The 20,099-nt window shown below is 50.2% G+C and overlaps 1 protein-coding gene across 3 annotated transcripts in view; it reads left to right on the top strand.

Moving 5' to 3' along the window:
- The window catches only part of LOC149359160 (protein FAM107B), a 187,927-nt gene that overhangs the window by 100,315 nt on the left and 67,513 nt on the right, over window positions 1–20,099 (top strand). For all 3 annotated transcript variants that reach the window (XM_089571405.1, XM_089571406.1, XM_089571404.1), the window contains one exon: window positions 7,972–8,020. In XM_089571405.1, the coding sequence (XP_089427531.1) occupies window positions 7,972–8,020 (49 nt within the window). The remainder of the gene's footprint in view (window positions 1–7,971; window positions 8,021–20,099) is intronic.

The raw sequence follows: 20,099 nt of genomic DNA, 5'->3' as shown, positions 1-20,099 counted from the left end.
GTGTGTGAACGTAAGTCCAGGCGCGCGCGGGCGCGCGCACACACGCACTGTGGGGTTTAAAAGGGGGAGATAAATCCGTTCTCCCCGTTTAAGCGCACGCCGACCACGGCGGGCCGTGCTCTACGGGAACAAAGGAACGACACAATGGCTGACACAAACAAGGCATTTATTGCTATAGCAACAATAACGCCGGCTAGCAACAAAATACACTGAGGAATCTAGGATGTCCGACTCACCAGCACGGCTACGAGCGAACGTCCGCCCACGGTAGGGCAAAGGGATAAACTCCGAGGCCCGACGGAACGAGCTGAGGGGAAGAAGTTTCCACACGAGGACGCCCGCGGCCAAGAGCGGAGCTTTGCGCGTGAACGTCCAACACGCTTCCCGATGCGGAGCAGAAGAGAGCTAGCCTTCCCCCGCGCGCGAGCGGCCAAACACGCCATCCGTGGCGCTGCTGTCGCTGCGACGCGAGCGCCCTCCCCTGTTAGCTAGAGTAACCAAACTAAAGGGAGTGCTTTTCGGGGGCAGCTAACAACAGTGGGGTGCAGTGCGGGAAAGTGAACGCAGGGGACGAAGGCGTCCCCACATCCCCCCAACCTTAAATAGACCCACGCGCCTGCAAGTTACATGCTATGGAGGAGTCTCCTGGTCTTCATGCACTTGAGGCAGGTCGTGCAGCGGAGGTCACGCCGACAGAGTGCACGCAGTCTTCCGCGGTATTCCGAAGGCGGCGTGAAGGTCTCCGCTGGGACGACTCGCATGGCCCGCGGAATATGTGCCCGCAGGCCCGCGAAGAGGAGGGCCGGTTGACCACTGCAGTCCAAGATTCCGCAGTAGTCGCCAGGGCAACAGCAGCCTGAGGTGGCTGCTGTCTGGTCTCGCCACGGCTGGCCCGGATGGATGCGGCGAACAGGATACAGGCCGCTCCGTCGCAGCAGGCGGCAGCGAGACGATGTGCACAGGACAGCAAGCCGCAGTGGCTCCAGATCTGTAAAATTTCCGAAACACACTCCGCATGCCTTTAACGTAGGTCACGGGAGGGGAAACGGCGTACACAAAGGCCTGGTGGCTCAATGCTCAACTCGCTAGCAAAACGTGTCGGGCGGCTGTGCAACGCAAAGTTCGAGTGAACAAAGCCCTTTCTTGAGTTGAACGAGAATGCTCGGTTCATGCGAGGTTAAAAAAAACGGGTGGGCCAGCAAAGTGCGCCCCCTCTCAATACCACGGTCCGGTGGTCGTGTCACTTTTGACATGGCGCAGGCAGCTATGAATAGCCTTAGGCCTCACTACCATAGTGGCGGTCGATGACCCCCAACAAAAGAAAGACCCGAAACGGGTTTCGTGCGCGCAGCCGCGAGGAGACATCAGCGTTGTGGGGTGGTCCTCCCCGCTCACTGCACAAAGCAGCTGCTGAGTGATCGGCGCCCACCGTATCGGACGGTGTCGGAACGCCCGGTGCCGAGCTGCAATACCAGCGAGCTCGTAACTGCACCCGTGGCCCCAGGCCACCCGGCTCCCAGAGCCGCGACTCCCAGAGTCGAAAAAGAGACAGCGAGAAAATATATACAGAAAACTCGGACCACCCACGCGGCTTCCGTACTCACTCGCTTCGGGCTCGGCAACTCCGCGGGCGCTAGGCCTCGCGCTCCCTCGATGCGGACCAAGTGGTTCTTGAAGAAACTCCAGGAAGAAAACTTCACAAAATAAACATGCTGAGCATGTCGAAAAGTTCAAACATGCTGCAGCGCAATACACCTCGCACTCAAGAAAGCATGCCGCAGGTCCTAGCGATCAAAATTCACTCTAGGCCTAGCACTTGTCAAGTCCGGACAAAGAGCGTTCCTCGAACCGAACAGACTGTCGTCCAATGTTCCAAGAGCAGGCCCCACGTTGGGCTGCCAGATGTGGGGTTTAAAAGGGGGAGATAAATCCGTTCTCCCCGTTTAAGCGCGGCTGAGCCAGTTCAAAACCGCGCGGACCCCACCCCGTGGTCGCGTACGCTACTGAGCGCACGCCGACCACGGCGGGCCGTGCTCTACGGGAACAAAGGAACGACACAATGGCTGACACAAACAAGGCATTTATTGCTATAGCAACAATAACGCCGGCTGGCAACAAAATACACTGAGGAATCTAGGATGTCCGACTCACCAGCACGGCTACGAGCGAGCGTCCGCCCACGGTAGGGCAAAGGGATAAACTCCGAGGCCCGACGGAACGAGCTGAGGGGAAGAAGTTTCCACACGAGGACGCCCGCGGCCAAGAGCGGAGCTTTGCGCGTGAACGTCCAACACGCTTCCCGATGCGGAGCAGAAGAGAGCTAGCCTTCCCCCGCGCGCGAGCGGCCAAACACGCCATCCGTGGCGCTGCTGTCGCTGCGACGCGAGCGCCCTCCCCTGTTAGCTAGAGTAACCAAACTAAAGGGAGTGCTTTTCGGGGGCAGCTAACAACAGTGGGGTGCAGTGCGGGAAAGTGAACGCAGGGGACGAAGGCGTCCCCACAGCACGCACGCACGCACGCGCACGCACGCACGCACGCACACTCACACTCACACTCACACTCACACTCACACACACACACACACACACACACACACACACACACACACACACACACACACACTCACACTCACACACACACACACACACACACACACACACACAGTAGTGAACGAAAAATATATTTCATATTTTCGTGTAACATTTCTTCCCGAACGCAAACTTGCGCTTGACCTTGGTGGGAAGACAATATCACACTTTTACACTATAGCAACCAATATTTATCGCCATATAAAGCCACAGTTTATTTCTAGAAAAAAAAAATTTTGCTTCCTGTAGTGCATGAAGGTGTCTGCGATTATATCGGTTTTTAGAACAAAATGATGTTCTAATTACAAGAATGCCTTTTCAGAATAACCTAATACCGTCAGGGCTTCACACGCAAGAAATCCAGCCGCCGCGGCCGGGATCGAACCCGAGTCTTTCGGGCCAGCAGCCGAGCACCATAGCCACTAAGCCACCGCGGCGGCTTCTACATACATACGTACGTACGTACGTACGTACGTACATACATACATACATACATACATGCATGCATACATACATACATACATACATACATACATACATACATACATACATACATACATACATACATACATACCGCGGTGGCTCAGTGGCTATGGTGCTCGGCTGCTGGCCCGAAAGACGCGCGGCGGTTGAATTTCTTTGGAGGAGAAATTCGAGGCCCGTGTACTGTGCGATGTCAGTGCACGTTAAAGAACCCCAGGTGGTCGAAATTTCCAGAGCCCTCCACTACGGCGTCTCTCATAGCCTTAGTCGCTTTGGGACGTTAAACCCCATAAACCAACATACATACATACATACATACATACATACATACATACATACATACATACATACATACATACATACATACATACATACATACATACATACATACATACATGCATGCATACATACATACATACATACATACATACATACATACATACATACATACATACATACATACATACATACGCCGCCGCGGTGGCTCAGTGGTTATGGTGCTCGGCTGCTGACCCGAAAGACGCGGGTTCGATCCCGGCCGCGGCGGTTGAATTTCTTTGGAGGAGAAATTCGAGGCCCGTGTACTGTGCGATGTCAGTGCACGTTAAAGAACCCCAGGTGGCCGAAATTTCCGGAGCCCTCCACTACGGCGTCTCTCATAGCCTTAGTCGCTTTGGGACGTTAAACCTCATAAACCAACCAACCAACCAACCAACATACATACACACACACACACACACACACACACACACACACACACACACATACATACATACATACATACATACATACATACATACATACATACATACATACATACATACATACATACATACATACATACATACATACATACATACATACATACATACATACATACATACATACATGTGCAGTCAGCGTCACCCTTGTGTTGAGCGCTCGAGCGGTGGGCGTAACGAAATAAAAGCTGAAATTAGAAAGCAGGCCATGGTCGATGGGCAACGTGCTCGTGCTTGCTTACCTTATTTGCATATCCATGGCGCAAGTGTTGTCATTGAAAGCTAGGAGCTGTGATGACGTGTCAGATCTTATAAAGGGAAGTGCGCCGCTCGAGCTCTCTATACAAGGGTGACTCAGACTCAACGTACACACATTCATACATACACATGCACATTACGTAACACATACGCTCGCACAATAGATAGTTCTTCCGCTGTCTCAAAGCAGACGGTTCTCTCTGCCTATCTCCAAAACAAAACCAGAACACGGAACATAAAGGCTTCACCGTGCGTGCGACATTCCGCCTTATAATTTGCTCTATCGCTTCCTGCGCAGTCTAACTAACGCCTAATGACGGTCCTATTGATTGCAGATGAATACGGCCCATATTCAATGATAGGAGCGCACGCTGCTCATGTACGCCATGCTAGGTGACACGCTTTAGGAGATATCAAAACCGAACACGCGCTTGCAACCAGCGCTTAAAACTTGCCCTGAAAGCCGTTGGCAGTCGCTTTCTGATAACGCCGTCGTTCAACGGCACACACTTTTATTTGGCGTTATCTTCGGTTTCTTTATCGTCAGAAGACGAGGGCCTGGGTCTGCGTTTGTTTGCAAGGGTATAGAGAGAGCGTCGGTGGTGCGCCACGCGAGCGGCGCGCTTGATCGGTGTCCCCGCAATCTCAGGGCCAATCTGCGTTTGGCGCCGCCACGGGAATTTCGATAAACGGCTGGGCGCGCGCTGGCACGAGCAGTGCAGGAAAGTGCAAGGAGCGGGCGCAAGCTCGGCGCGCTCCACCGCGTTAAGGTCGGCCTGCGCCATACTTATCGCGTTCCGCGCTGCTGCCTGTGACATCTGGAAGCCTGATGAAGGATCCCTGATTAAGAATATCGCTGAAACAAGTAGGCGGATTACTTGTTTTCTTTTTGATTGTTTTTCGCCGAGTTTGTGTTGCCGTAGTAAAGTTTTCAGCGTTACACCGTAGACACGCGGTCTGTGTGCCCCACACCTGCTACACTGATTAGTTTAGGCACGCGTTCGAGGCTGAGGGAATAAATTGGCTGAATCTTTCAATGGCTGCCTGATAGCGAGTTGAGCACATTTGTCTCACTTTGCTTGCGGGTGCGTGCGGGCTCACTCACGCGCGAGCTTCCTTTTTTGTTGTTTATGCGCGTTTGTATGATACTGCGCATACGAGACGTTTGCTGTGTCAAGGTCGTCAAGGCCGCCATCACGCGGCCAATTGACTCACCGCGCCGCTAGCCAAGCGGCTGCGCTGCCACAGAGTCGGAAACCCTTTGAGATGGCTGAGATAAGATAGGTGCGCCCTTGCAAGGGGCCGCCACTATACGGTTCTGTTTTATTTTTAACACCCAATTATAACGGTGATACCTGCTTTTATCGTATTGATAGCATTATTGTTGGCTGCGGTGGAGGACAAAGCATGAACACTTGACTGCACACATAAGGGAACATAATAGACAGAAAGCACGAACTGATGGGCGAGTTGGTTATGCATTGTATGATTGAAACAGCGCAAGGCCGAAGGCCAAAGAAGAGAGCGGAGAAAGAAGGAAACGGACAACAAAGCGCTGAACTAACAACTGACATTTATTTGGCACGCTGCACGTATAAATACATTTAGGCACCAAAATAGAAAACAAAGCAAAGAGCTCATTCATGCACTCGGATTCTGCACGCCAACACAGGCTAAGATGTGCAATTCAGGAAGCGAAGGTATTTTTGAGATAAAGATCTCAAATCGCACTCACGGCAATGCATGCTGAGGTTACGGGACTCTTTATCAACAATGTTGATAATAAAGAGTCCCGTAACCTCAGCATGCATTTCCGTGGGTGCGATTTCACCCCACAGTTTAATTTTTGCGGAGTTGTGGATGGGAACAGAGATAAGATGTGCCATGAAATAATCGAGGCTTCGAATATCAAGAAGTATGGTGACGCATGTGTAAGCGCTCCATCAGTATCTTTATCTCAAAAAGAACTTCGCTTCCTGAATTGCACATTTTAGCTTGTGTTGGCGTGCAGAATCCGAGTGCATGAATGAGCTCTTTGCTTTGTTTTCTATTTTGGTGCCTAAATGTATTTATACGTGCAGCGTGCCAAATAAATGTATGTTGTTAGTTCAGCGCTTTGTTGTCCGTTTCCTTCTTTATCTGCTCTCTTCTTTGGCTTTCGGCCTTGCTCTGTTTCAATCATATAATAGACAGGCAACGGTAAAAAAAACTTCGGCGGTTCTCGGTGGATCGTTTGAATGCGTTGGAATTTTCTGTTGCTGCTTATTCTGTTGTGGCTAATGCCCATATATGCGGAACTGGTCATTCTCTACATTCATATATCGCCTAGAGTCCTCATATCCCTCCTAGCGCAGTAGTGCGGGGGTTAAGCGATGCGCCACTGCACCGTCAGGTGGCTGCTTCAAACACAGCTGCCGATGAGGCTTGTGAGACCAAGGCTGTTCTTCCCGAGGAACCTCTCACTACAAGTTAATTGCCACCTGCCACGTTGGGCAGTTTGCTCACGATCCGATTGGCAGGTCACCACCTGCCACGGTTGGCAGGTTGTGATGACGTCCCAAGGTTTTCACTTATCACGCGTGACGGAGTTTTTTAGAGGAGTATATGTTATAAGCGTTTAACGTGCCAAAGCGGCTCAGGCTATGAGGGACGCCGTAGTGAAGGGCTCTGAAAATATCACACATTGCACCTGTAGCATTTCGCCTCTATCGAAATGCGACCGCCGCGGCCTGGATCGAACCCGCGTCTTTCGGGTCAGTAGCCGAGCACCATAACCACTGAGACACCGCGGCGGTTATAACGTGTGTCCGACTGCAGCGGTGTCCTAGTGGTTTGAGCATCCACCTTGCGTGTGAGAGTGAGGTGCGGGGTTCGATTCCCAGTGCCGCCGGGTTCCTACCGATCACACAATGGGTGCAAGCTTTCCCCTGGTCTGTTGCTGGGCTTCTGTAGGGTTAGATGCTTGGGCAATTGTTCTTTGACCCCACCATGAGTGGATGAAAACACCTTATTTCGCGGCTCTCTGTGGGTGCAAATGCCCTTGCGTCATTACAAATAATAATAATAATAATAATAATAATAATAATAATAATAATAATAATAATAATAATAATAATAATAATAATAATAATAATAATAATAATAATGGCCATCAGTTACACACATGTCGCATTGGTTTCATACGGCGCAATCTACGATTTGCCACCCCATCCATCAAATCATTAGCATACATAACGTTTGTCCGTCCTAAACTAGAATATGCTTCGGCAATATGGGATCCTCACCAGTCAAACCTCTCTTTAACCTTAGAAAAAATACAAAATCGAGCTATCCGCTTCATTTATTCTGACTATTCGTACTACACTAGTGTGTCTGCTTAAAAATCTAGAACTAACTTACCCAGCCTTGAAACGCGACGAAAAATTTCTCGATTGTGCCTCTTTCATATGTTTTATCATTCATCTTTAGGAGAATCAGTCATATCACCTGCTTATCGCCTCTCAAGCCGTATTAACCACCATAAGGCCGTCTACGCCCCCACCGCAAGAACTACCGCTCATTCCCGATCTTTTTTCGTCACGTCATCCCGGGACTGGAATGATCTACCACAGGACGCCGTGCATCACATCAACGCCATCCATTTTAAGAACGCTATCAAGACCATAGTTGTTTAACTGTCATGCCCATCCCTCATGTAATGAGGGGCCTTTGAGGCCTTTGGGGCCTTTGAGGTATCAAATAAAAAAAATAATAATAACTAGTGATGCTTCAAGCAAAGTAAGAGCGAACGGACGGGGCATATGCGTGATTTTACTGTTTGTTTTACTCAGTGCGTTTTAACTCGCGTGCTAACTTGGCTCCGTCTTGCATCTTTCACGCAGGGTTCCAACCGAAGCCGCCACCAACAAATGACGCCCAAACGAACGCAGGGTGAGTCCTCCGAGTTCCTTCCCCTTTCTTGTTCTGCCTCTTCTTATTTTCTTTCGCGCTTTCAGTACCCACAAACGCGCACAAAGTAAGCGCGCGTTAACCAGGGAGAATTCATCATGTGTGGGAGGTCGTTTGAAATTGCTAGCGAAGCTATTCCTCATCAGGCGCCCATTAGCCAACATAGGCACCGTCCTTAATAATCGTATGCTGTGTCGGGACCTCTTCCAGCCTCGGTAATGAAACAACAAACTTTTCGTTACAGAAGGAGAACGCGCTACTTAACTTTAGTAATGAAGCGAGCGACCGTGTTTATTATTTTTTCTTTAAGACGCGTTTGCCAATTTAGCACGGCACATTCTACCCAACGAACTCGTTACGCTCGATCAAATAATGAAAACTGGTAGTCGTCTTCGAGCACTGTCTGCGATCATCACGTGGTCCGATGTTCAGCAGACAGGATGTCGTAGTGCAGACGCGTCGGCCGCCAACTCCAAGCAATCTATAGCACTGTTATGCACGACCGCGACCTCCCGTCCCAGTAGATGACGGAAGCTTGGCTGCGTCAGCGTTTGCCACTGCCGCTGTTTTGCAACGCCGCTCGGGCCGCGCTCATCGAGGGAGGATGTTGCGCTGAGCAGAGCGTGTGATCTCGTTAAAGGCTCTCGAGCGAACTTCACGCGTCGCACTAAGTGGATCCAATGACTGGCGGAGCTGTCGCTGATGAGGGGGAAGAAGGGTGGCTTCGACGATGCAAACAGGCGGGAGGACAGCCGGTCGTGTGGGAGGGAGCGTGCACTCTTGGCTGTGAAAGCTACTGCGCATGTTGGCGGCGCTCCGAGCCGGAGAAAGTGCTTTTCCACATTACCTCCGCAGGTTTTTCCAAAGGAAATGTTTCCTGGGGAACATTTTAACCGCAAGTCCGAACAAAATGTTTTCACCACAATTCGTCGCGCATTCAAATGCAGGTTTTTAGCGTAGCGGAGGTGTACTAGAACATAGACGTACGCGCAAGAGAGCCTTTGCTATGCGAACACTCTCTAATGTCTTGTAATATTAACTGGGATATGTCTTTACAGAGTGACGAGCTGTTTTCTTCGGTGCCTCAAACCTGTAAGGGCTCTGATCTTATATTAAGAGGTTTCTAGTGTAAATGCGGGTATCGGACTCGCCTTCCAGTTCTGGACTGCGGTCAACAAAGAGGCGGGGTGAGGTGGATGAGTCGTAGACGTTGGAAGCGGGTGACAGTGTGAGAAGCGCATGAGTGGCTTGATAAGATTAGCACCGCCTCTCAGATGTTATTGCTTTTCCTTCAGTTAGTTTGCTAAACGTAAAAAAAAAAAAAAAGAAACGCACACCCGTCGCACTGCAGGAACTGCTCGCATTATCGGAGGCGTTGCAGCGCAGTTGCTCGCTGATAGACCGCCCAGCGATCTTGAATCAGAGTGTGGCAAGTGCATGACGCATGGTCGGTAACAGGCTGTGTGATTGCGTCACGAAGCGGTTTCTCGCTAACGCCGTAATTGGGTGGGGCGACGGGTACTTCCTGACTGATTACTGAGGCTAATGATAAATTGGGCACGTGAAAGCGAGACAAAGGCAGAAAGTCTATGTCGTAATATAAACTATTTCCTGGAGGAGTAGAATCCACTGCGTACGTTTTTGTATTTGTTTTTCATCAGTAAAAGCATACGTGACATTTTCTGTTCAAGTATTTATTTTTTTATTATTATTATTCTACACATCCTAGCTCACTACGGTGCACTGTAGAGGGGAACATGTAACACTTTAAAACAGAACTGAAACGTACCGCGTTAATACAAAACAGATCAACGCGTGAGAATGCAGGATAATGAGCAGAAAATACAAGCAACGGTTCATTTCCGGTTTACCGAGACTGTGAGAAGGTGATGTAAAGATCTTAATTTATAATTAAGGACGACAATTCTGGTCCTTTCATTTTCGTTTAGCCATGATGCAATAGAGCAGCAGAGAGCGTCTTGTCTTTTTCTCGCTTATTATTATTTTTTTTAATCGGGAAAGACACGATAACGGGACTGCCCAGAATATGGCTATGCAAGTCAGTATCCAACGTTTGCGAATCATGATTTTTAGTGCGTTGCTTTGACTTTCCCTGTCAAATTTTGATAGGCGGTTATATCTGTACGGGAAAACTGCACCGGTACGACACCACGTCTGCTGGAACTCTGTACAGCACAAAATCGCCAGCTGCTCTGCTTCGCGTAGCTTTATTTTCGTTGTTCCAAGCCGCAGCTTACGTTGTGACCGATTTGGCTTACCGAGCAAACGGTGAGGGTTACGCTTCATGCCCCATTTATCCATTCGACGGTCGGTTATTGAACGACAACAAGGCGTTGTTTCGTTTCCTTTAATACACACGAAACTACTCTCGTTTCCTCTTTGGGATCCCCGTAAACGAAAATGCTTACTCTTTTAAACGTCATTTCTCCGCAGCGTTTCCATTTCTTCGCGTATGGTCTGCACCGTAACCGATTACAGTAAAAAAGGTACAAATCAAATCGAAGTGAACCCTAAACTGCCCATTTATACGTAATCGCTTTCCCCTGCGCTGTTACGCGCGCGTTGCACACGAGGAAGTCGAACGACCGTCGATAGAGCGTGGCGCTGTACACGCGTGGGGCCGATATCGCGGAAGACTTTCCGATCTATTTTATATGTGGGTCGCCGTCTATACGTAATACTGTTGTCTTCCTCGTTCGTCGCAGCGGCCACCTGGGCCCCGGCGAAATTATGAAACAGCCGCGCTTCCTTCCCTGTCCGCCGTCGGAGGTCGCCAGGTGTCGTTCGTCGTTAGCTTTTGTCTCCGGTATAGTTCGGTCATTTCGCTCTTTTCCTGCAAGGACGCGTCGGGGAGCAAGAGAGCAGCTGCGCGCCTTAATTTAGCATCGTTAAAAAATGTAACGCGCGAAATCGCGTGCTGATTTCTACATCAAAGACATTACTGATTGTGGTTATTTAAAGTTTTAGCAGAGCGCATACTGAGTGTAGTATACTGTCACCGCTTACCGTGGCCACTAGCCACCAATTCGCACGCATTGGCGGCTCGCATCCGCGGTAAGCGGTGACGGTATAGACGGCATAACCTATGCTGAATGTTTTTATTATCACCGTAGTGTTTTCGCCATGGTGATTGGGACTGCGAGATTAGTAGTGCATGGGTGCAACCTATGGGCGCTACATGGTAATCTAGAAGCTTATTCGTAAATATATAAGGGAAGAACGACGAACAGGCACGCACTTAATAGTCGTGGGTACTCGGTGTTTATCGCGTTCGGAAACTAAGTCCGACTTCGCGAGTTCGATCCCAGCCGCGTCGGTTGCATGAAAGCTCCTGTGCTGGGATCTTCAGCGTTGAACCCCCGGGTGATCGAAGTGAAGCGAGATCCTACTTCATTATACAGTGTTTATTTCGCACGTATAAGGCGCGCGCACCAGTAAACTCTATCCAGCACGCGACGGTCACACTTCGGACCACATTACGCATGACGCGGAGCGGAGGAATAAGAGCGCGTCTTTCCAAATCATCCACGAGTGTATGCATGAACAGAGGTCAAGCAGTGCCGTGTTTGTCGGATGTTCGTATCGCAGGAGACAGAGAAATAGGAAAGCAGGCAACTTCAGAGCTTGGGTAACTTGTGAAGACCACTATGCTCCGGCCTCGTGCCCCTTCCATATTGCTTCCTTTCCTGCGTGCAGTATTGTCACGTGTCGTCGACAGCAACAGCGAGGTAAGGGCCCGAAGAAATGAAACTTCCCATTTGAACGTGCCGGCAAAGCAAAGAAGAAAAGTGGTGCCAGCGAGGCTTCTGAGAGCGCGGTTGGAAATAATCGAAACTAACGGGACCGATTTACGCCGACCGCTGCTTATCCGCGTCATACGTACGTGCTGTTATGAAAAAAAAAAAGAAACTATGTAGATAAAGAAGGGAACGTTTTGAGAACCTACAGAACTCAATGCAATATGGTCAGATATTGTTTGCTAGCTCAGCAATGAAGCTGAAACGTGGTAACCGCGGGCGTCCTGCGTCGAAGCGGGAGGCAAACGCAATGTGTTCGATCCCGGCCGCGGCGGCTAGAATTTCTTTGGAGGAGAAATTCTAGAGGCCCGTGTACTGTGCGATGTCAGTGCACGTTAAAGAACCCCAGGTGGTCGAAATTTCCGGAGCCCTCCACTACGGCGTCTCTTATAGCCTTAGTCGCTTTGGGACGTTAAACCCCATAAACCATAAACCTAAACCTAAACGCAATGTGTAAACGACCGGATAAGAAACAGCCTGGCAGCTGTCTTCAGGAGGGGTACAACGAAAACGCATGTTTCCAAAGAAAAAAGGAGAGCGAAAAACAAGAGAGCAAAGTAAGCATAAAGCGTGCTCAATCGCGCTCTGTTCCGAACGTCAGCGCGTGTTGATTGCGCCAAATTTATTTTTGTTTTCTCTCGCCTCGTGCTGGCTTCCACGGAAAGCAAACAGAGCTGCGTTTTCCGGAACTGGATTCTGTGATCTCCTTCTTACATTTGCTGTGCTCAGTCGGAAGCAAGCGCAGCAGAGTGGAGGCAGCCTTTGTGGATGGCGTGAGTTCCAAGCGAGGAATAGTGGCTCCTACCACAGGCGTTGCACAGCAGATCGGTTGCAGGCTCTTCGAATGCTTCGCTCTAAAAAGCGAGCAGCGGCCGTCCATGTCGAACTTCTCACTAGTTAACGAAGGCATTACTTCATCAGAGGTATCAGTCATGTCTGCGGCAAAGCTGTCTATAGGCCCAGTGAACCTCTAAACTCGCAAAGTGATGGACACGACAATATACGTCGTTTTGTCGCGCCACCTTATGTCACGGAAACCAACTGCAAACTTCCTGTCTGTCGGGCACAGCACCTCAGGCTTTTGGTCGGGCATCATTTACGGATGCTTCCAGAGCCTTAGCTGATCAGGGACACGATCTCCTTCTAGCTGCCAGAAATATCCCTGAATAGACAGCTCGATATTGGAGAGAAAATACGCGTTTAACAGGTTCAAACAGTTTCGTGGATCTGCACGCTGCCACAGCAGTTCTGGACTCGGCGGAGCACAGACCGGCCGCTATCCTGCCTGCAGTAAGCGCGTTCAGAGTGCCGGAAACGAAGTCTATGTGAAAACAGACGACTGATCTGAGCAAGCAGTGACGCTGCCTGAAAGTGCGTGTTTGTGTAGCACATATATATGTTAAAGAGCTAGCAGACGCACGGAACCCAGACAAGGCAATCGCACACAAGACATAGACGACGGAAGCTGTGTGTGCAGCCGTGCGTCCTTGTGTGTGTGTGTGCGTAATCGAGTCAATGACGCCGCAAACACGCGCACTCTCGCGACCAGCGAAGCAGCGCAAGAACCCTGCCCTTGGTCCCGTTGCGAGCCCCTTGTCCGGGACCACCCTCGGAAGCCGCTGCGGTGGCGCTAAACGGCCCCAATTGAGGGGGAACGAGGGCCCGTTCGAGGCCCCTTCCCACTCCCTCCGGCGTGTTTGGCGCCAAAGCAAACACGCCGCGGCTTTGAGACTGGCCAGAGCGCTGCCGACTTCGCGGGCCCAGAGAGCGGTCTTTGTCCGCGCGGTTTGCACGTGCACCGACCTTCCCTCCTCCCACGAGGAACAGCTTGTCTGGGCGTCGACGCGTAGGCGCTTCGTTCCAGTAGAGCAGCTTCCGTCATCTATGGGCTCGCTGCCGTTGGTCCGCCTCAAAGGAAATTATATGCTGATAACGAAGCATATCGTGTCCCTGTTATCAGAACAGCTCCAAAATGGGACTTGTGGTCGCTGAGGCTATGTTGTCATTCTCCCTTACATCCCTCTACACTTCGCCATTGGATGTGTAAAAAAGAATCTGCAGGCCATACGTCAAGGTGTATTTACTTTTAAGGTCGTAATGATGCAACTGTTACTGGACGGATGTGTCAAGGGTTACTTCAACATAGCGCTTGCCGGCCTTGGCTGTGTCGAAGATCGCGTGGGCGAGAACGGAAGGGGACAGAGGAAGGGAACCCGAGGGGCTTAAAGTGGCTGCGTATATGTGTGCTGTTCTTCGGCGTAAACTTGCGCGTTGACAGTTTGTATTATGGAGCGTACAGCAGGCATTCAGTCAGGCCTCGGTAAGTTCAGAGCAGAAACTGTCTGGAAAGGCAGCGAACAGGGACAGGTTATAGTCTGACGCATTTTAAATTTGGGACGTTAAACCCCATAAACCAACCAACCATCAAAGCATTTTAAATTTATTTATTTTATTTATTTGTACATACTGCATCCCTAGTGGGCTATTGGGGGGGGGGGGGGGGTGAACAAAACAATGTAGACAAACAAGGAGCACAACAATGGCAAACAGCTGAGACAATATGAGTAGAGTGCAAGAAAAAAGGCAAAACTATTCAATAGCCGCTAAAAACAGCTCTAAAGGAAGGGAGCGAGTAGCACCAGGTAAAGAATTCCAACATTCGATTACGCGTGGAAAGAAACTGTATTTAAAAGTTTCCGTGCGGGCAAAATAAAGCGTGATGTTTATAAGCTGTGGTGACTTCTAGTTTTAGATGGTATAGCAAAAGAGCCTCGCCCTCACCACTACTGCATCGCTGGTAAAGGCTGCGAACAGAAAAATAATGGAAAGAAAAACTTCTGAAGTTACATTTCGTATCGCACTTTTTACGTTGGGGGCTTCCCGAAAAAACGAATGAATCGCCGATGTCTATGCGACCTCCATATCTTTAGTAAGGTTTATGGTGGTTTAACGCCCCAAACCGACTCAGGCTATGAGGGGCGATTTTTTTTATTTTTTTTTTTTTGTAAGCAAGGATGTCTTTTCATGGTGCATCTATCTGCAGCCTCGTTCCTCTCGATGCTCGACGAATCAGTCTACTACGCCTTTTTGTTATTACCCGCCGCTTCCTTCGCAGTGTGACCACTGCGGCCACTGCTGCACCTATGGACGTTTCGACGCCCGTGGCTGAATACACTGGACTTCTAAGCGTTGGCGTTACGAGAGTGAAAGCATAACATTAAGCAACAAAGGTCGCTCTGGTACACGATGTTCGGTGCTTGGTCCCTGTTTTCAACGATGTATTAACCTCCTCCCGTCGTGTCTCATGAGAGCATATTTATCCCTGGCTTCCTGAATAACTTTCCTTGTCGTTGCAGCACATAAACGACGATATGCACGGGATAAACACTCGATCCGCTGTTGAGTAAGAAGGCTGACTTAGCTTCCCTCCCCCTTCTTTCCAATGTGCGAGGAAGCCTGCGTTGTATCAGTACAACGTCGCCGGAGTCGCGTGGCTGATGCTGCGAGAGGCAGACCTCACCCATGACAGCGCGATCGTCCTACTGCGACAAAAGCTGAACTGCATATAGTGGGCGTTCACGTGACGTCAGGGACGCCATTTTGTTGTCCAGCACGTAGCTTCAGCAGCGGAGGCGGGAGCAGGAGGCGATAATCCGATTAGCCACGCCCGCAGTCTTTCGCAGTGCTCATGAAGTGTGCATCAGGAGTTGTTTGTTCAGTCAGGCTGGTGCAGACCTGTCATTTAGTAAAAGCGCGCGTGTAGCTGCGTGTGGGTGAGGGTACTGACTTCCCGGCAACATATCGCAAATTTTGTCCGCGTCTTCGCCCCTTTCCTGAGCAAATTAACGTGCTGCACTCCAACAGGCACAAGGATGGGCATAACTCGCTACCCCTTCCATGCACATTCCTCCTGCTGACCCGAGTTGCACCACCGCTCACGTCAACTTTAAGGGAAGCCGTGAAAGACTGTAGGTGGCGACTTCAGGTGATGGCGGGATGAGCAGCCTAAATTGCCCGTTGCGGCAGTACAGTTCCACTGCTCATTCTCTATGTCTTTCCAGAAAACGAGATAGCGCAAGAACTATGCCTAGTATATACTTTTTTTCGAGGTAATGAACATCAGTTCTTGAATTTAGCCTTCTTGACGTCCGAAAGCTGATCGTGGAGGTAACCGTTCTAGAGGGCGTCGCGTTATTTTGATCAGCCGAGGTTCTTCAACGTACACTCGCACATCTCACAGCGCACAAGCTTTCTGTCCACCGCGGCCAGGATCTGATTGGTCTCGCGACCCTAGGCTCCGCAGCCGAATGTCCCAATTAACTCAGCCACAGCGGCAGGGAAATCAGTCAGCAAGCTATGTATGATATGACCGCACGAAAGAAATGTACACAGCTGCTTTGCGTGATTGCGCCGAAGCCCTCGGATCTTTTTAGACGAGTAAGTGCGGATAATTCCCCTCCTCTTGATGCCATTCGCGTGAAGCATATAAATCAATACTACAGCAGAGCACGCAATAAAGGTCGAACGGTAGTGTATCGGACGTCTCCTACCCGGAGGTAAAAAGAAATATAAGCATTTACAGGTTATCGGTCTGGAAATTGAGGCCTGAATTGTGTGCTTATTTCCTTTTTTGCTTTGACAACATTTTAAGCGTGCATTCTCACTTTTACGTTGATGTGTTTATGATGACACACCTTAATGATCAAGTCTGCACACAGCAAGTGCTAGCAACATGAAAGAAACGATAAATAAGAGCAGCATGGGTACAGGAAGCATTCACTTGACGTCACGGACGCCATTTTGTTGGCGTCAGCGGTGCATCCAAGAGCAGTTAACGGTAAGCCTTTCGCCGTGCTCTGTGTGCAGGAGAATGGCGGCGTGGGCGCGTACTCTCTGTACATATTAGCTTCTGCATCGACGAAGACGTACATAACCGCAAGCAAGGGACGAAATGCACAGCGCAACTGACGATGCCAAGCACAGAAAAGGTTATGAATGCGAGGTCATTAGGTGGCTCATCGACAGGACAACCCGGCATCGGCCACGTAGTGGCGGCGTTACAAATCTCGCGATCGGTCGAAACGATGTGACGTCATCAAAAGCAGGAGAATACGAAATGTTAGCCAGTAATAGTCAGTACTAGTACTACCACCAACTGCACCAACTACAAAGGAATAGAATATAATTGGAATAGAATTGAATAGAGCTATAATTGAATTGGAATAGATTTTGAATAGAATGGCAGTGCTTTCACATTAATTCGCACGTAAGTTCGTTAAGTGCTCTCGGTAATCTTTTAATGTGGTAACGTTAGGAGGGTCATGCAGGCGTCGACGTATGTGTGAAGCCTCCACCTCATAGGTGAGGTTTAGGAGAATTTCTCTCTCTCGCCCTCCCTCCCTCCACTTGTAGGGGAGAAGAGGGAGACTCCGGGCGAAGAATGTTTCAGCAAAAACCAAAACGACGAAGAACAAGTTGACTACGACAACTACAGGACTACGTGCAAAATATGCAGCCTCCCGAAGAACCATACGTCCAAAAATGATGCTTGCGGGAGGTATTCCCTCTCGCGTTACTCAAAAAGAGAAGTCTCGTTCTCACAAGCCCCACCGGTGGCCTGTGTTTGAAACAGCCACCTGCCATGAGGATTCACCGCGGTCTAACAGTGTAAACGTTTTGCATAGTTGCGCAGTCGGAATTAAATTGGAATCGGAATTGGGGTAGATTGGGGGGGGGGGGGGGGTGAATTAAAGACAATCGACTCAGTCCTGGAACAGAATCATAACTGCTATAGAAGCTGACTTGGAATAGGTTGGCGAGCGAATGAAGAATGCTAACGCATTTCCACCGCATCGATCCAATTGATCGCTCTTAAACGAGATCACTGGTGCACTTTCAAAGCTGATGGTCGAGGAGATTTAAAGGCGCAAGGTGAACGTGTGGCCAGCTTGGGTTATGGGTAGTGATGTAACTACAGCGGCCACATCAGGTTCGATTTCATCGCTGCGCTGACGCGTATGTCCAGACTCCGAGGCGAGGGCTCCTCCGTCGTGATAGTGCGTGGTTTTTCTCTCCGCCAGCCCAACGGCGACCGTGCGGGCCCCAAATCGGCCCGTCACGCGTCCCAAATATTTACCCCAGGCCGTCGGCCACGGGGGAAACACTGTCCCCCCCTTCACCCGTCCCGCCTCCTCCTCCGACAAGAGCATAAATGTCTGCCGCACGTGGCAATGTCTGCCGCACGCATGCCTTGGCGAAGCACGCCCCCCCCCCCCCCCCCCCCCCCCCCCCCCTTTTGCCCCTTGCAGTACTGAGCTGCGCTGACCACGTGCGCAACGCCTGTGCTGGGGCTGCAGATGTGCAGCGCGGGCGACCTCACTTGGCGGCGCTGGCGAATAACTCGAAATGGCCGGCTGTGCATCCCTGCACTGATTGGGAACGTTGCTGTTTCTTCGGCGAATTGTGGCAAAAAGTGGAGCTGCGGGCTCCGCGATTGCCTGCAGTATAGCGCAAGGAAACGTGATGCTGCACCGGCAGACTCGCTGAGTGAGAAAGCCCGCTTGCAGGCTTGTGAGAACGCATCAAGAGGTCAGCGTTTATTCAGTTGCTATAAAAGTACAATCGCACTAAAAACGACTTGCAACGCGCCCGAAATGAACAAACTACTAGTAAATTTAATGTGTCTTCACACAAAGCACCCAAACTTGCACAAACATTCAGTGTACTATATTCTTTGCATTCACGGCTATATTCGTCGATTTCCCGCACTGCTGGTCTAGCACTGCTGCGAGAACTGAGCTTCTATATCGCACCTTCTACGTCGGAGCTCACATTAAGTGCGAGAGTGCATCGTAGAGGATGGGGGTGAGCCGTGACCGGCGCGGGAAACAAATACAGGTGCGATTAAGGAAAAGAAAAATGCGTGATCTATTCCCCGACAACTCATGTGGAGTTTCTCTGTGGCCAGGTTCGAGACCAGAGAGCACAACCCGAATGGGCACAATACAATTACGCTTGAAGAACGCACGTTGCGCCTGCATATGCAACGATTTACCTGGACAAGTGCTGTCGGCGGATAAGATAATGGGATTCGGTGCTTCTTCCGGCTATTCATTTCGGATTAGAAAGGCCGCAGTTTTTTGTGGTCCTGCAGTTTTAATTCAGTAATTAAGCGCCAGAAACACACACACGCACGCACAGAGAGAGAGAGAGAGACGCACGCACGCTCGCTCGCGAACCGTAATTAAGCAGAAAGTTGCGAAACTAGGTAGGTGGTTGCTTCGATTTTATTATGCTAATGGATAGAAAACAGTATTCCGCGCACATTCAGCGAAAGAGTAAGCAAGGACGAAGGAAATAGTTCTTTGCTTCCTCCATGGCAGCAGGCCTCCGCTATGCGGACTTTCTCTGCCAATTTAACCAGTGAACGAAACGCTCGCTATACTTTCAAAACACGGTCCCGAGCTGCCTTTTTCAATTACTGCAATAATGGTTTGGAAAACAGCCTCAACACTGCTCAGATATTCGAAGGACTATTTGTTGCCTTCCTTGGCGCTGAGTGGACGCGAAAGCTCTTCCTTTCACTGTGCTGCAAACAACTTGTGCGCTGAAGTACGGATGGCGATGTGCTTGCAGCGATGCCTCGCGCTAAACTTTCGCAAGCATAGCTTAGAGAGTGCAAGGAGTCGAAGACGAAACTTGGTTGAATGCACACCTCTCTGCGTTGCGGCCGTTAAAGAGGAATGCGGCCACTGGACGGCCGTTTTCATGCTCGCATCCGTTGTGAATTAAACACGGAGATACCGGCTAATTGTGCAACACAGCGACACGCTCGCTGCTTCAATAGGCCGGTGTCATTGTTCGAGTGCGTGCAGAACGATTTATCGCTGCACTGCAGCAATGAGAGAGCCTTTATTGTGCTGCACTCTGTGCAGCGGGTTATGCGCGCGACAGGGCGTCAAAAAAGAAAAGTAAAATCTCAGAATTGTGTACGCCTTCTCCACGAGGAGACAAAAGGGAGTTCGTTTCACTCCCTGTTCACGTATGTTTGGCATTTGTGCACTTGAATGGGCTTGCGGCTGAATACCTCGGAATTTGCCCGCGCGCTGTCGGCGAGAGCTTTGCTCCTGAGAGAGGAAAAACACCCCCTTGTGCAAGAACTCGTCGCCCAAAGAAAGAGTTGTCGGCTGGCGGCTTATCGTGGCTGCGCACGCTAGTTCTCCGGCAGCGTGCCGCCCTGTACA

Source organism: Amblyomma mixtum, chromosome 2 (assembly GCF_055824585.1).
Source record: "Amblyomma mixtum isolate Tamu chromosome 2, ASM5582458v1, whole genome shotgun sequence".
In the NCBI taxonomy this organism is placed as follows: Eukaryota; Metazoa; Arthropoda; class Arachnida; order Ixodida; family Ixodidae; genus Amblyomma; species Amblyomma mixtum.
This window is presented reverse-complemented; position numbering and strand designations above follow the sequence as displayed.